This window comes from Notechis scutatus, chromosome 15, assembly GCF_049901735.1.
Source record: "Notechis scutatus isolate UNSWTSFEM ecotype Mainland chromosome 15, rNotScu1.2, whole genome shotgun sequence".
Lineage (NCBI taxonomy): Eukaryota > Metazoa > Chordata > Lepidosauria > Squamata > Elapidae > Notechis > Notechis scutatus.
Genome location: NC_142023.1, coordinates 8026834 through 8042915, shown reverse-complemented (window position 1 = coordinate 8042915; position 16082 = coordinate 8026834). Strand labels below are relative to the sequence as shown.

The following is a 16082-nucleotide window of genomic DNA, read 5'->3' as shown; positions in this document are numbered from 1 at the left end:
AGTTGGGGGGGAGGAGGAGGAGAGGAGGAGGAAGAAGAAACATCTGCTATGCCAAAAGAACAAAATTATTTTTATTTGCTTTCAGAAATCTCCCTCCCTCCCTCCCTCCCTCCCTCCCTCTCCCTCTTGTGTGTAAGTGTAATCTAGTTGGCTGGAAGTGTTCACTTAATACAGCCACGCACAACCGGCCCCCCAACCTTACGCACCTCCCCTGCTCGCAGCCAAAATCCACCTCTGACTTTCCCACCAGCAACCGGGAAGCCCCATTTCCCCCCAAAGCCTTGGAGAACGACCTTCTCTTCAAGGGTGCCCTTCTTCACCCAACGTGTCAACCAAGAGCAAAACCCGGCAGATGCCTTCACACACCAAGCCGTGTCCTTCAACTTGGTCCGCGTGAACACGCGTTAAAAGGTGGCGGACGGCTCGTCCTTTTTGAGGGCGGGCGGGCGGGGCGGGGAGCCTTTCAATTCCACACGTGGGGTCCAACTCAACCCAACTCAACTCAACCCAACCCAACCCAACCAGCCTTGGTTTTCGTGCGCCGCGCAAACCCAGAGGCAGGAGGAACCCCCGCGTCCAGGTGCAGGCTGGCGTGGACGTCGCGGCGGCGAGTGCCAGCCTGCGTGCTTCTTTTAAAAGCGGCGCGACCCTCTCCATCCCCGCGGCCCCCCCTCCCCTCCCTATCTTCAGGCGAGCGAGGAAGACGGGAGAGACCGCCGGCTTGCAAAGAGAGAGCTGGTTAAGCCAAAGGGACGTTGCCTTCGGAGCTTAGCGGATATTTCAGCCTCTCCCCCGCCGGTTTGAGGAGACGGCGCCCCACCGCTTCACTCCCCGATTCTCGTCGTTTGCATTGGGGGTAGGGGGGAGAACCCTCGGAGCTGGGCAGAGGGAGACCTCCTCGCTGGAGCGCCGCCAACCCCGAATCACCTCCCCTCCCCAACCAACGATGGTCAACGAACGCTGGAAAAATGTGGGGAGGTCGGCGCAGCTGGAAGACGGACCTCAGGAGAAATCTCAGGTGGGCATCGTCCGGCTTTCTGGGGTGGAGGTGTGGGAGGGGACAGAGGGATCTGGGGAACACGGGGGAGGGAGAGGAAAGAAGGAAGGGAGCAGGAGGGCGCTGAGCCACCAGGAGATGGAGCAGAGTGGGCGCAGCGCCTCGGCTCCAAAGGGGAACCCCCCCTCCCGAGCCGTTTTTCAACATCTGGATGGGTTGCCCTTCAGACAGCCACCTGAAAAGGTGTGAGGCTGTCCGTTTGCGGGGGAGAGAGAGGTTAAGAGGGGGTAGAGGAGCCAGTTGGCAGTGACCAGCCTTCTCGACTTGGAAGACCCAAAGCCGAAGAGGCAGCTTGGAAAGGATCAGGCTGGGACCCCCGGAGATGATCCTTTCAAGCAAGGAAGGAGAGCCCACCCCGACCCCTAACCCCCACCCCCTCTCCAAAACTTTTCAGCCTCCCGTTGAAGCCCTCCTGCCATGGGGGGAGGGGGCGGTGGGGAAGAGGAGGGGCAATGAATATACAGTATATATATATATATATTATATATATAACCCCTCAAAATAGGCGCCCCGTTTGACACTGGGAGGTTTGCTCAGCCTTCTGCTGTCCATTGGGGATTTGTGTGTGAGGGGGCGGCAGTTGCGCAGCCCTCGGCATTGTGAAAACAGGTGTGTGTTTGCAAAAGGAAGGCTGCGGAAAGCAGAGGAGAGCACTGAGTAGAGAGGGCCAGTTGGCTCTAGCGCTTAAAGTACCAGGCAAGAAAGCAGGGAGTTCTAGTATTGCCTTATCCATGAAAGCCAGCTGCGTGACTTTGGATCAATCGCTAGGTGATGGTGAGTTCTAGTCCCTCCTTAACCATGAAAGCCAGCTGGGTGACTTTCTGCCAATCGCTAGGTGATGGTGAGTTCTAGTCCCTCCTTAACCATGAAAGCCAGCTGGGTGACTTTCTGCCAATCGCTAGGTGATAGTGAGTTCTAGTCCTTCCGTAAGCATGAAAGCCAGCTGGGCAACTTTCTGCCAATCTCTAGGTGATAGTGAGTTCTAGTCCCTCCTTAAGCATGAAAGCCAGCTGGGTGACTTTCTGCCAATCGCTAGGTGATAGTGAGTTCTAGTCCCTCCTTAACCATGAAAGCCAGCTGGGTGACTTTCTGCCAATCTCTAGGTGATAGTGAGTTCTAGTCCCTCCTTAAGCATGAAAGCCAGCTGGGTGACTTTCTGCCAATCGCTAGGTGATGGTGAGTTCTAGTCCCTCCTTAACCATGAAAGCCAGCTGGGTGACTTTCTGCCAATCGCTAGGTGGTGGTGAGTTCTAGTCCTTCCGTAAGCATGAAAGCCAGCTGGGTGATTTTGGATCAATCACTAGGTGATAGTGAGTTCTAGTCCCTCCTCAGGCATGAAAGCCAGCTGGGTGACTTTGAGTCAGTGCTTCTCTCTCTCTCTCTCTCAGCCCAACCCACCTCACAGGGTTGTTGTTGTGGGGAAAACAGGCGGAGGAAGGTGTTTTGGATATGTATGCCATCTTGAACTATTTATAAAAACAATAAAAGGTGGGATACGATATAAATAAAAGCCCTCTCTGATGGTTTCTCCATCCTTTGGTAAGAGATCTGGGTTGGCTTGCGCCCAGTCCCTGGATGACTCCTTTGCCCTCCCTTCCCTCCCCAAGGGACCAGCTGGGAACCTGTGTGGCTGACGGTTGGCAAATGTGCCTTGAATTATTTAGTTGATTTGTTTACAGACAGAATGTCATCTCGGATTTTCTCTCTCTCTCTCTCTGGCTCAGGAAGAGGAGGGGAAAAAAATGGGGAGGCAGGAACCCAAATGCCAACTAGTTCAAGTCTCTTGTTTGCTCAATCAGTCTGTTTGAAAAGCATATTTATCTTTTATTTTTTATTCATTGGTATAACCTGCCTTTATTATTTTTAGCGATAACTCAAGGTGGCAAATGTATCTACTACTCTTTCCTCCTATTTTCCCCACAACAACAACCCTGTGAGGTGGATTTGGCTGAGACAAGGGGACTGGCGCAAAGTCACCCAGCTGTTTTTTATGCCTAAGGCAGGACTAGAACTCAGCCTCTCCTGGTGATTGGCCCAAAGTCACCCAACCGGCTTTCATGCTAACACAAGACTAGAACTCACCTTCCTCATGATTGGCTCATCCAGCCAGCTTTCATACTAAGGTGGGACTCGAACTCACCCTCTCCTGGTGATTGGTCCAAAGTCATCCAGTTGGTTTTCATGCCTAAGCTGGGACTAGAACTCACTGCCTCCCAGTGATTGGCCCTAAGACACCCAGCCAGCTTTCATTGAACTCACCCTCTCCTGGTGATTGGTCCAAAGTCATCCAGTTGGCTTTCATGCTAAGGCGGGACTAGAACTCACCATCGCCTTGTGATTGGCCTAAAGACACCCAGCTGGTTTTTATGCCTAAGGTGGGACTAGAACTCACGTCTCCTTTCTAGCCTGGTGCTTTCAGCGCTAGACCAAACTGGCACCTTCGGCAGAATAATGCCTCTCTCTGGATTGTCTTCAGGGAGCCCCAATCCCCTGCTACTTTTAAGTCAGGCAGATCTCTTGGAGCAGTTCCATCCTTAAAGGGCTAGGATAATTCCTTGCCACCTCTGGGTATATACACATGTGTGCACAGGGCCTTTTACAGAACCAGCCGCCGTCAAAGGTTTTATCTCTGCTTCTTTGTAAGGAAAGACCCCCTAATTCTCTCCCTCAGGTGTGTGCCTGTCCACAGGTTGCTAAATAGCTGAAAACTTAATGGTCAGGCAACCAAGAGACGCAAGGGAGAGGGGAAGCTAATGCACGCATGCCATGGATTTTGTGCCACGTAGTTAAAGCTACCTACATGCACCGGCAAACAGCAGCTTCTTAGTCAAGATCTTGCTTGCCTCCCCTCGTAAACCCGAGACAATAAATTCCAAGCAGAGAAATGCAAACACGCGCCAACGTGTGGCAGGTGGCACTGAAATAAAATATAGACATCCTGGCTCAGTTGGCAAAGAACCTTTGAAACCTAGGTCTGCATCCTTTGTGGCCCACTGTTAGTATTGCCCCCCTCTTAACGTACACAAGAAGCAACGTTTTACGGGTGTAGAAAAGATGGTGTGATTCAAAATTTAGAAAAAAATAAATAGCTTGGACATTTTGGGCCATGTTTTGACATGGATGTGAATGAGAGAATTCTACCTGCCTGACTAGATTTAAACCAGCCAACTTGGTTTGCGGTGTTGTACAAACTCGGGGTTGAGTTTAGGATGCAACCAATTCAAAAAAAAAAAAAATTGGGATCACTTCTGGTCAGGCAGTCCTTAACTTAACCATGTTTGTTTAGTGACCATGCAAAGTCACAATGGTGACTTACAAACCATACTTAAAACCATTGTAGCATCCGTGTGGTCACGTGATCAAAATTCAGACACTTTGCAACTGGCATGTACTTGTGACTGGCATGTACTGTCCCAGGTCATGTGATCAACTTTTTGCAACCTCCTTACAAAAGAAGCCAACAGGGAAGCAGGATTCACTTAACAACCAGTGATTCGCTAAACAACCGTGGGGAGGAATTTTGTAAAACTGGTGCCACACCCTTAACAACTGCCTTGCTTTGTAACGGGAAAATGTTAGTTGTAAGTCTGCGTGTAAGAGCGTCTCTGTGTATAGGGGGTGGGAAAACAGAAAATGCATCCTTTAATTTACTATTGGTTTGCAAAATGGTTGACGGTGCCGGAGAATTGGGAAAGTCTTATTTTGCAGAGGTTGTTTTTTTTTTGAAAGAGGTTCTGAGTGTGAAACTTTTTGCCGAGTTGTGACCTTGCCTTAGGGCAGAGAGCAAACGCCATTTACAACTTCATCTAACTCTTTCAAATGCAAGTGGGCACCAGAGCTGGTATTCAGCAGGTTCTGACCAGTTCGGTAGCGGAAATTTTGAGTAGTTTGGAATACCACCTCTGACTGGCCCCACCCCCATCTCTTCTCTGCCTCTCAAGTCCCAGCTGATCAGCTGGGTCTTCTTTTGTTGCCCTGCACAGGAGAATGGAGCTGGAAAGCAGGTTATTGGGGTGGGGAGGGAGGATTGTGCAGTAATCTTCCCCCTGGAGTGAGGAGGGAATGGGTTTTTTTTTCAGTATTCTTCCTCTGCCATGCCCGCCAAGCCACACCCACCAAGCCACGCGCACAGAACCGGTAGTAAAAATATTTGAATCCCACCACTGGTGGGCACCATATTTTTGGGATATTCTTCTCCATACGTACAACCCATAACCCAGATCCTTTGGTCACCGAGGGAAAGCAGACAGCACGAGAGTGGCCTGCCTTCAAGGCAAGAAGCTGGAGAGCTGGAAAAAGAAGTTGAGATCAGGCCCACCATGGGACATGGCCTTCACCCAAAAGTTCCCTTAGATGGCCAGTTGAAGCTGCAAAAGAACATCGGCTTGGTCCAGATGTCCTTCTTAATTCACCCGAGATGAATCCAAGGATTGGGAAGGCTTAATTCATTTCCACAGGGTCAAGCAAAGCTGAGCTTGTTCCAAGCAAAGGAATCATCTTGAGGGTTTGGCTGTCCTCCATCCATTCTCTTGCAAGACGATGGATAAGAAGTTGACCCTTCTGTCCAAGGAGAACTTTGGAGAAATGCTTCTGAGGGGAAGTGAGGTTCCATGAGGGACAATGTGATGGAGATGATTGTCCTATTTTTCATGGCACGATTGTCTCTCAAGTTTCATCTTTAGGGGAAGATCTCAAGAAGGAACTGCTCCAATTGAGAACCTGCTGCTTCTGTCCAGGCTAAGGGGAGAAGCTGCCCTTGAGAAACGGATGGAGAACGTTGTCTTCCCCTGAAGAAAGACTTCATCCACTTTCTCTGCCCACAAATTGAGTGGAGATTTTCTAAAGCTTGTTGGTGCCAAGTTCTTATAATTACTGAGACTATAACTGAATATTTTATCTGGGGTATCAAATGATCTGAAAGCTCCCAGAATGAGAATTAGGGGATCTGATCAGACAGAAAGATTGGACAGGGATGGTCAGGAATTTTACAATTTAGAGTATGTTTTTCTCCAAGGAGTTGAGCTAACAGATGTGGTTCCTCATTCCACACACTCTAGGCATACAGTTATAGCCTCATAACCTGATGAACGTTAGGTTAACATTATGCTTCTCCGAAGATTCAGCCAGATTTTTCTGTATCCTACCTGGAAATGACCGAACTGTGAAATTGTTCAATGCAACGTAGATCTCTTAGTGAATATTGAAGCCAGTCTACTTTTCTATACAGAAAATGGATTTCTTGAAAGTCTAAAATTACTCAACGGCAGCACCAAGCAAGCAAACACAGAGCTTGCAAATTGGTTACCTAGTAAACGTTGTTTATTAAGTTATTCCATCTGATTATTGCTAATATTAGAGGGAGGAGAAAAACCTTCTAGAATTAAGTGCTAATTTTAAGCATCTTGGTGAGGAAAGGGAGGGAATTTTTCTATAGCTATGGAATGATGCTATTTTTTTCCTCTGGCAACGCACGGGGGAGGGGGAGGGAAGAAGAAGAGAAATTTGGGGGGTGGGTTGGGGTCTGGAGCATTCCTGGAATAAGTGGGGGTGGTCTTGACTGTCCCAGATTTTTCCCTGGAGATTTAACACTCAATCTTTGAAATTAGCGCTATGCAGGAAAAGATATCCTATGTTTTTCCCCCCATGTTTTAACGAGCGTTTGTTGGAAAGGAGAAGCCATTTTAGTTACGAGGTGCTCCTCTTATCCCTCTACAGCTAGTCATTGATTTAAAAAAAACTATTCATTTAGCAACAGTTCAAAGTTATAACGGCACCATGAAAGTGACTTACGACCGTTTTTTTCACATTTATGTCCATGGTCATGTGATCAAAATTTAGGTTTTAGCAACTGGCATGTGCTTACGACGGTTGCAATGTGATCAGCTTTTGGGACCTTCTGAGACACAAAGCCAATTGGGGAAGACGTCTTCACTTAGCAACCGGGCTACTAACTTCACAACTGCAGTGACTCGGTTAACAATTGTGGCCAGAACGGTCATAAAATGAGGCAAAATTCACTTAGCAACTGCATAGCAACAAAAATATTAGGCTCAATCTGTGGTCGTAAACCGAGGATTACCTGTGTTGAGTTCTAAAGAAGGACCTCCTCATCCTATAGGACTTTTTTCAGACGTGAATGGGATAGAACCAGAATAAACTCTAAGCCAACCAGTAGCCTCTTCTTTCTGATGTCATCAAGACTGGATAGTCATAAGCAGGGCAAGGTGAATCTGGAGTGATCCAGACAGTTTCAGTGGGTTAAAATAAATATTTGAGCTGACATGGTACACAATGCCGGGAAGAAGCAGAATGCATTCAGCACCCTGGACAGAGAACGCCCAAAGAGATTTCTCTACAGGTAGACCTTCCACCACTATTGAGCCCAAAATTTCGGTTGCTAAGCAAGACATCAACAGTCGCTTTTTCAGTGCTATTGTAACTGCGAATGGTCACTAAAGAGATGATTGTAAGTTGAGGACTACCTGTATTTTTACAAAGAACCCATCAGTGGTGCTGCTTCGTCTTTGTAAAATTTTACTTGGACAAAAGCTGTGGGTTCAAGGCACACAGGGACCTTGGAAGACAAGGTAGAATGTGAGAAGCTCAGGCTAGGAAACGATTTCCTCTCCAAAAGAAATTCTGTTTCTTCCATATTATTTACAAATATTTTCATAGCACCCTTTGATTATACTCCCAGGCTGGTTTATTCAAAGAAGAAAACAATTAAAATGTAAATACCAATGAGAGAGAGAGAGAGAGAGAGAGAGAGAGAGAGAGAGAGAGAGAATGAGGAGAGGGAAGAGCAGAGAACAAAAAAACAAAAAACCCAAATCAGCTTCAAGACGCGAACAAATTATGAAAATCTCGAGACAGGGCACAGGCCAAAAACTGCATATAAATAACAGGGGGAAATTAAAATAAGTGTTTCACACAGTGACTGAAGGGTTTTAAAGCAACAATCCTGTAGCCCCCCTCCCCCACCAGGATACCAAGCGGGGGGTAATGCAAAGGAGGAAGGGAGGGAGGATTAAGTGAGAGAAAATAGGGAAGAATGAAAGAGAAAAATTATGGGGAGGGAGGGAGGAAGAAAAGATTAAGTGAGGAAATATAGAAGATTATTGGAAAGAAGGAAGGAAGGAAAGAAGGAAGGAAAGAAGGAAGGAAAGAAAGATTAAGAGAGAGAAAATATGGAAGGTTGAAAGAGAAACATGTTGAAAAGGAAGGAAGGAAAGAAGGAAGGAAGGAAGGAAGGAAGGAAGGAAGGAAGGAAGGAAGGAAGGAAAGCATTAAGACAATGTAAAATGGGGCTGTCAGGCTGTCACACAGCCCATCATACTTTTAATTTCCTCCTATCTTTGATAGTGTGTTACAATACTGTAATTCTATAACTAACTAGCTGCTCATTCATACATTCAAAATCGCTTGCCCCACGACTCTGCTTAACAGCAGAGCCTACGACCCCTCTGTACCGAGAAGCTGAAGTTCCTTGAAGGATTATATCTACATGTACAAAGGTGACCCAGGCCACTCCATCCCTGAGAGTTATTGGTATATTCCACATGGATGCTCCCATCCCAAATGTATTTCCACTGAAGTTAAAAGCGCTATTGATTTTGATGGCGTTGACTTTTGGGCAAACCTTCCTAGAATTGCTTCACGTCTACTGATCAAAGATAATCATAAAACAGAATTTCTCAAGTTGGGGAAATTGCTTTTTGTTCAAACAAAACCATCTGGGTCCAATAATGGAAGGAAAGCACAGGGGACCAGGGGGCTGGCAGCTGCTCTGGTACTCTCTTGAGCCTTTGAGGAAGGTGACCCAACTTGGCTTATCTCAGTTGAATGAGCATATTGACAAATTTGGGGATAGATTCGAGTCTGAAAGCTGAGGGACAGAAGGACAAGCAGATAAAACTCCTGGATAGACAGGGCTGAAAGTGAGCGACGTGTGTTTAGCTTCCAGTAAAGAAGATTAAGCACAGGGAGAAAGCTATTCAAATATCGAATGGGATAAGAACTTGCTAATAAGGTCAACATGCTTAAAAGATTTACATCTCTTCATCCCAAGAAGCTCATAGCGGTGATGCAGCCCAAACCTTGCGAAAACAAACTTAGTTTGTTTGGCCCTCTTCTGAAAATCCTGGGTTGCAACTTAGCCTTCGGCCAAGAAGTCTGGAATTCTACTTAAAACAGTTTATTTAGTGACCAAATGGCACTGGGAAAAAAGGGACCTATGACCAGTTTTCACACCTATGACCATCCCCAAGGTCACGCAATCAAAATCTGGTTGCTTGGCAACTGGTATGTATTTATGATAGTTGCAGTGTCCTGGGGTCAAGTGATCACTTTATCCAACTAGCAAAGTCAATGGGGGAAGCCAAATTCACTCAGCAACTGCGTTTCCAACTTCACGACTGCAGTAACCCACTGAACAAAATTCACTTAACAACTGCCTTATTTAGCCGTGGGAATTTGGGGCTCAATTGTGGTCATAATTCAAGGACTATCCGTCCTTGGTTCTGAGTGGCTCCGATTCCTTGCAACGGATGAATCTGCATATTGCAAAACGTTCAGTACTTCCTTTACTACCAGACCAAAACAAGATCGGTAGCATCTTTTCTACTTTGGTCCCTGGAAATGCTTTCACTGGGCATTGATGCATTATGCAACCCAAAACTAGGCTGTCCCAAAGGTGTTTCTGAAGAGCTGAAGAAGGTCCTTGGGTGAGGAGCGAGATGTCTTCAAAGAAAAAGTTGCCTTTTGATGAAAGCACCTTTGGGACAGCCATGACCTGGAGGACCGAGAATCTCCATAGAAACCAGAATTATGTTCTCTCCTCTCCCCCTTCAGTTTCCTGGAGGTGATTTTTAAGTTTCCTTAGCTAGGTTGCTCATAAAAAAAACAACTCAACAAAGAGGTGGTCAAAGAAGAAGCCAGAAGTCTTATTTGGGATAATTTGCAGGACAGCTCTGCAGAACATAGAATCCTAGGATTAGAAGGGACCCTGAAGGTCTTCTAGTCCAGCCCCGTTCAAGGCAGGAGACTTCATACCATCCCAGTCAAATGGCTGTCCAGTCTCTTCTTGAAAACCTCAAGTGATGCACTACCCACAACTTCTGGAGGGAAGCCATTCCAGTGCTTAATTGGTCTCAATGTCAGGAGATGCCTTCTTACTTCTAGATTGGATCTCTCTTTAACAAGCTTCCCCTCAGGACTACCACACAATATACCTATTTCTCACCCCCTCAAATTAACCCACGTATTGTGCTTTTTAAAATGCCCTTTCCCTAATGCACACAGCTATTGAATTTGCATTGGTTTGAATTGTGAACCATTGACTGTATTAATTGAGGGTTTGGGCATATCAGTCTAGCAAGGCAGATAAAGGGATATTCAAATGTAAATTGGGAAATTTAAAAAAAGAAAGAAATCCACCCCAGTCACATCGAAAAAGGAAACTAATATCTCCTGGGTTGATCTTAAAAAAGTAAAACAAAATTGGTTCGGGCTTACCACTCTAGAATTAAGGAGAAATTTCCTGACAGTGAGAATAGTTAACCAGTGGGACTCTTCCCACCTGCTTCACACATTGCTTCATGAATGGTCTTTTGTTCTTTAGATATCTTCACCTCCCCTTTTTTTCAAGATGACTTCAATACAGGTAGTCCTTGACGTGCAACCTTGAGTGCCATAGTTGTTAAGTGAATCCTTGCAGATGTTGAATGTTCCCAACTGGCTTTGCTTGTCAGAAGGTCGCAAAAGGAGAGCACATGACCCCAGGGCATTGCAACTGTCATAAATCTGAGTCAGTTTCCAAGAGTCTGAATTTTGATCATGTGACCATAGGGATACTTCAATGGTTGTAAGTGTGAAAAACAGTCATAAGTCACTTTTCTCAGTGCTATTGTAACTTTGAACTCTCACTAAATGAACTGTTGTCAATTGAGGACTACCTGTACTATACAGCTCTCTCCATCTTGCCCTTCCTCTTGAATCATTCACTCTTCCTTCCTAGCTTTGCCTTCCATTCCTTCCTCATTCAGTCATTCATTAATCCAACCCAACCCAACTCAACCCATCTCAACCTATCTCAACCCAACCCAACCCAACCCAACTCAATACAACTCAATCCAACCCTACTCAACCCTCTCATTGCTTTGTACCTTTCATTCATGTTTCTACTTGATCCTCATTCTGGACCCAGTCTCCTTTTTATTCCACACGCATACCTCAAGTCTCTTCCCTCCCACCCCAAAATTCAATTGATTTTTTTTTAATGTTCTTCCTCACCTAGGCAGCAAATATAACCAGCACCGTTTCCCAAAATAAACCTCAAATGGTCCAAATGTCTGCATTGTTCAGTTTCTTGCAAAAGAGAGGACGGCTTTCGACCATCGCTACCTTAATCTTGATGTAATTTGCACTTAACGGTTCTTCTTGGCAAGCTATCCCATAATCTCCTAATAAACATCTCAGCCTCGCTTGTGTTCTGGTAAAAAAAAAAAACATAAGCAAGTCATCAGCCGCCGGTAACTTGGACACAGTCTGCACCTCGACAGCTGGCAGGCAGGCGGGGAAAATAGACTGCCATATCAGTTCTAATAGTTGATCGTTTACGTCTAAATGAAAGCCAAATGGCTTTGGAGATCCCACGGCCTCTCCCCACCCAGGCTAATTTTAATCTTCTCTGCGATGCCATGCTTCCTGATCACAAATAAGTAATTGGTTTTGTTTTTTTTAATCCTCGTGCATTGCACAGCTTCGTTTATAGACTTGGTCTGCCTTTGGCACTAAGCAAAGAGCTCTCTGTAATGCAGAAGCCAGGAGGTCAGGTTTGAAAGAAGCTACGATTGATCACAAATCACAGAACATAGAGTCATAGAGTTGGAAGGGACCTTGGAGGTCTTCTAGTCCAACCCCCTGCTGGAGACCCCCATACCATTTCAGACAAATGGCAGTCCAGTCTTTCCTTAAAAACCTCCAGGGTTTGATTCTCTCCTTGGTTAGTTTCCATTCATTGTTTCTTGTCCTGCCCTCTGGTGCTTTGGAAAATAACTTGACACACACACACACTCCACCTTCTTTATAGCAACCCCTGAGATATCATAACACTGCTATCATGTTTCCCCTGGTCCTTCTTTTCTTCTGCCCAATTCCTGCAGCTGTTCTTCAGAGATTTTAGCCTCCAGTTCTCTAATCATCCCTGTTGCTTTTCTCTGCACTTTTTCCAGAGTCTCAGTCTCTTTTTTTATATTGTTGTGACCAGAACCGGATGCAGTATTCCAAGTGTGGCCTTACTAAGGGTATTTTGTAAAGTGACACTAAGAACTTCACGTGATCTTGGTTCTATTCCTTTGCTAAGGCAGCCCTCGGACGGTGTTGGCTTTTTAGGCTGCTGGTGCACCCTCCTGCCTTCTCTTTAAGCGACTGCCTGCTTAAGGACTCCAAGATCCTTCTTACCATTACTGGCGTTAAGCCAAGATTTACCTGATGCATTGCTGATGTCAGCCTTAGGTGCGCAACCCAACCTACGTCTTGTTTCCCCTCCCGCTTCTGGTTCTTCCACCTGCCAGAAGAGATGATCAGAAGATAATTGGTTTAACTTCAGAGATGTCGCAGTTATCCGTCTTGGCATCTCCGTTTGGGAGAAGAACACAAATTGCAAAAAATAAAAATAAAAATAGAAAAAAAAAATCCACAAAAAACACACCAGCAACAACAGTGCAGTACAACGGCCTCTTTCAGAGTACCTGCCAAGAGAAGAGCTCCTTCTTATGGAGACAGAGGCCCTTCTCTTCGGTGGGTTTTGAGGATGGCCCGTTAATTTAGCGTTGGCTAAAGGGCCTTGTCTGGCTGCCTGGGACCTGTCCCTTTTTTGTGGCATGCTTGCCGTATCAAAGAAACAACTTGGGAGCAGGGAAGATGGTTTCCCCTTCCCTCCCCTCCGTTCCTAAGGAGCTTATTGCTGAAGTCATCTTAATGCAAATGGTGACGGGGGTGGTGGAAAAGAGAGAAGGCTTGAAGGAAGACGTCAATCGAAACAAATTTGCGTGGAAGCACCACCATGGAAAGGAGGAGAAAACCATGGAAGGAAAGGAAGAGAAGGGACCCAGGGCTGTTTTTTTATTTTATTCTATTTTATTTTATTTGCAGAAGTAGCAAGAGGGAAAAAGGATTGGCTTTGTTTTCCCAGAGAGGAACCAGTCTTGGGTTGCATCTTCTAGGCCTTCGGACAGCTGCATTGAAAAAAAATCTGAAAACACCCCAGCCTCTCCGGAGCAAATGCAACAGAAAATGAGCAGCCGCACGGAAGGAAGAAGGCGAAGAGAGAAAACAGAGGGAAGGAATTGGGGGGGTGTTTGTGTGTCAGGGTTTGAGAAACTCAAAACAGCAGAGAACTCAAGGAGATGCAACTGAGTTCAGAGCACTAGCTGAAGGTGTAAAAACAGAAGAGAAAACAGAATAATGAGATCTTCTAGTCCAACCCCCTGCTTAAGCAGGTAACTCTATACCATTTCTCCAGAAATTTGTCCTTAGTTCCAGCTTGCTTCTCTCGATAGGATAGGATAGGATAGGATAGAATAGAATAGAATAGAATAGAATAGAATAGAATAGAATAGAATAGAATAGAATAGAATAGAATAGAATAGAATAGAATAGAAGAATGGAATGGAATGGAAGAATGGAATAGAATAGAAATTGGAATGTAGAGTAGAGTAGAGTAGAGTAGAGTAGAGTAGAGTAGAAATGAATAGAAGAATAGAATAGAATAGAATAGAATAGAATAGAATAGAATAGAATAGAATAGAATAGAATAGAATAGAATAGAATAATAGATGAAGGGAAAGGAGAGTAGAGTAGAGTAGAGTAGAGTAGAGTAGAATAGAATAGAATAGAATAGAATAGAATAGAATAGAATAGAATAGAATAGAATAGAATAGAATAACAGAGTTGGAAGGGACCTTGGAGGTCTTCTAGTCCAACTCCCTGCCTAGGCAGGAAACACTATACTATTTCAGACAAATGGCTGTCCAGTCTCTTCTTAAAAACTTCCAGTGTTGGAGCATCCACAACTTCTGGAGGCAAGCTGTTCCACTGATTAATTGTTCTGTCAGGAAATTTTTTCCTGGATTAGTTCCCATCCATTGTTTCTTGTCCTTCAATTGCTTTGGAGAATAGCTTGACCCCCCTCTTCTTTGTGGCAGCCCCTCCAATATTGGAACACTGCTATCATGTCTCCCCTGGTCCTTCTTTTCATTAAACGAGACAAGCCCAATTCCTGCGACCGTTCTTCGTAGGTTTTACCCTCCAGCTGCCTAATCATCTTGGTTGCTCTTCTGTGCCCAGTTTCCAGAGTCTCTACATCTTTTTTTAATGTTGTGGTGAGCCAAACCGGTTGCAACATTTTAAGTGTGGCGTTATAAAAACGGTACTAACACTTCACGTGATCTTGATTCCATCCCTCTGTTAATGCAGCCTGGGATTGCGTTGCCTTTTTTGGCTGCTGCCCCACACGGCTGCAGAGCCTTTTATATCCAGATGTTTGAACTTCAGAAAGGGGGAGAGGCCATTGTCCCTTGGCATTGGCCGTGCTTGTTTCTCCAAACATCAAATCCAAAAAGCCCACTCGTGACTTCTCGGCATCAGGCATCGTAAACCAAGAGGCCATGATCTATCGCAAAGAAGAGCTCGTCCGAATCGGGGCGCAGCCACCCCCAATTCCCTCTGATCGTTAATGCTGAACAGAAGGAACGTTCTCACCTTCCGTTCTCAGACAATAAAGGCTCTTTAAAGTCGCCCCAAACTGAGATTGGAGAGGAGGAGGGAAAATGGAATTGGGTCCGTCCCTTTTGGAAAAGCATAGCAACCCTGCTTTGCACGTCTGAATGGGGACAGAGTTTGGAGTGGCTTTGTTGTTCTGACGGAAATATCCGAAGCTTTTGATGGCTAGGAAACTTCAAAAACACGCCAATTAACACCTCTTCCTCAAAGAAGAGCCTTCATGGGTTGTGATGTGCCATGTGCAAGCTGGAAAACCACACCACAACATTACAACCAGACAAAGGGACGCCTGTTGTTTAAAAGACTTAACCAATTAAAATGGATATAAAATCATCAGGGGTCGTCTTTGTCTTACAACCATTCATTTAATGACCAAAGTTATATCAGCATTGAAAAAAAGGTGAATTATGACCATTTTTCAGGATTCCAGCAGTTACCCCAATTAAATCCTGAGTCTCGAGCCAACCTTCCAACACTTCAAAAGGATTTATTGGGAGTTAAACTGTCCGGCATTCATTGTCACCCTTGACCCTGGTTTTCCCCCACCCCCCTGGGTGTATCATAATTCATATCCTCCAATGGGACACGTCCATAGCCCAGAGTCATCAATCATGTTCTCCAACTAGATATTTGCACGACAGAAACTTCAGTCACCTAGTTACTATCTTTGAAAAACCATTTATGGAATGCACTTTCAGTTTCCAAGCTGCCGCACTGCTCTTTCCAACCCCTTTCCCCCGCTTCCCTTTCTGTTGGCAACTCTAAAAAGACCATAGAAATATTTTATGAGTTGATGCTACAATTGTTGCAGCATTTCCTCTGGTCACGTGAAGTTATGGGAGTTGTGTCTGCACAGTGCCCAAGGCTTCAGTTCTGTGGGGAGAGGGAAGGTTGATTGGACACCGTTCCTCAAGATGGACACACACACACACACCTCAGTCCATCTCCTGCGGTGCTTTCCACCCTAACCAACAGTTTCCCAGCTTCATGAGAAGTTGTAAATCAAGTGTGCTTACTCTTGGACTGGGTTGCAGAACCATCCATCACTCCTCTTCCATCTTCCTGCAGTTTTGCGAGGGTCAAATAAGTCTTCGTTTCCAGCAAGCGCCACATGTCCACTGTCAGAGTTCAGAAGGAGACGCATAAAGTTGTGAGTTCAGCCCAGAGATCAAGATGGACACAAAGGACAGCCTGTTCTGGGGAAAAAATGTTTCAAGAAGGAAAATAACTTTCTGAGTCAAGA

At 45.5% G+C, this 16082-nt stretch overlaps 1 protein-coding gene across 1 annotated transcript in view; it reads left to right on the top strand.

The window, feature by feature from the left end:
• The first annotated feature begins 527 nt into the window (after positions 1-527).
• Positions 528-16082, top strand: part of FIBCD1 (fibrinogen C domain containing 1) — a 41155-nt gene continuing 25600 nt past the window's right edge. The window contains exon 1 of the mRNA XM_087944302.1: positions 528-1018. Within this exon, the coding sequence (XP_087800428.1) occupies positions 947-1018 (72 nt within the window). The 5' untranslated portion in view covers positions 528-946. The remainder of the gene's footprint in view (positions 1019-16082) is intronic.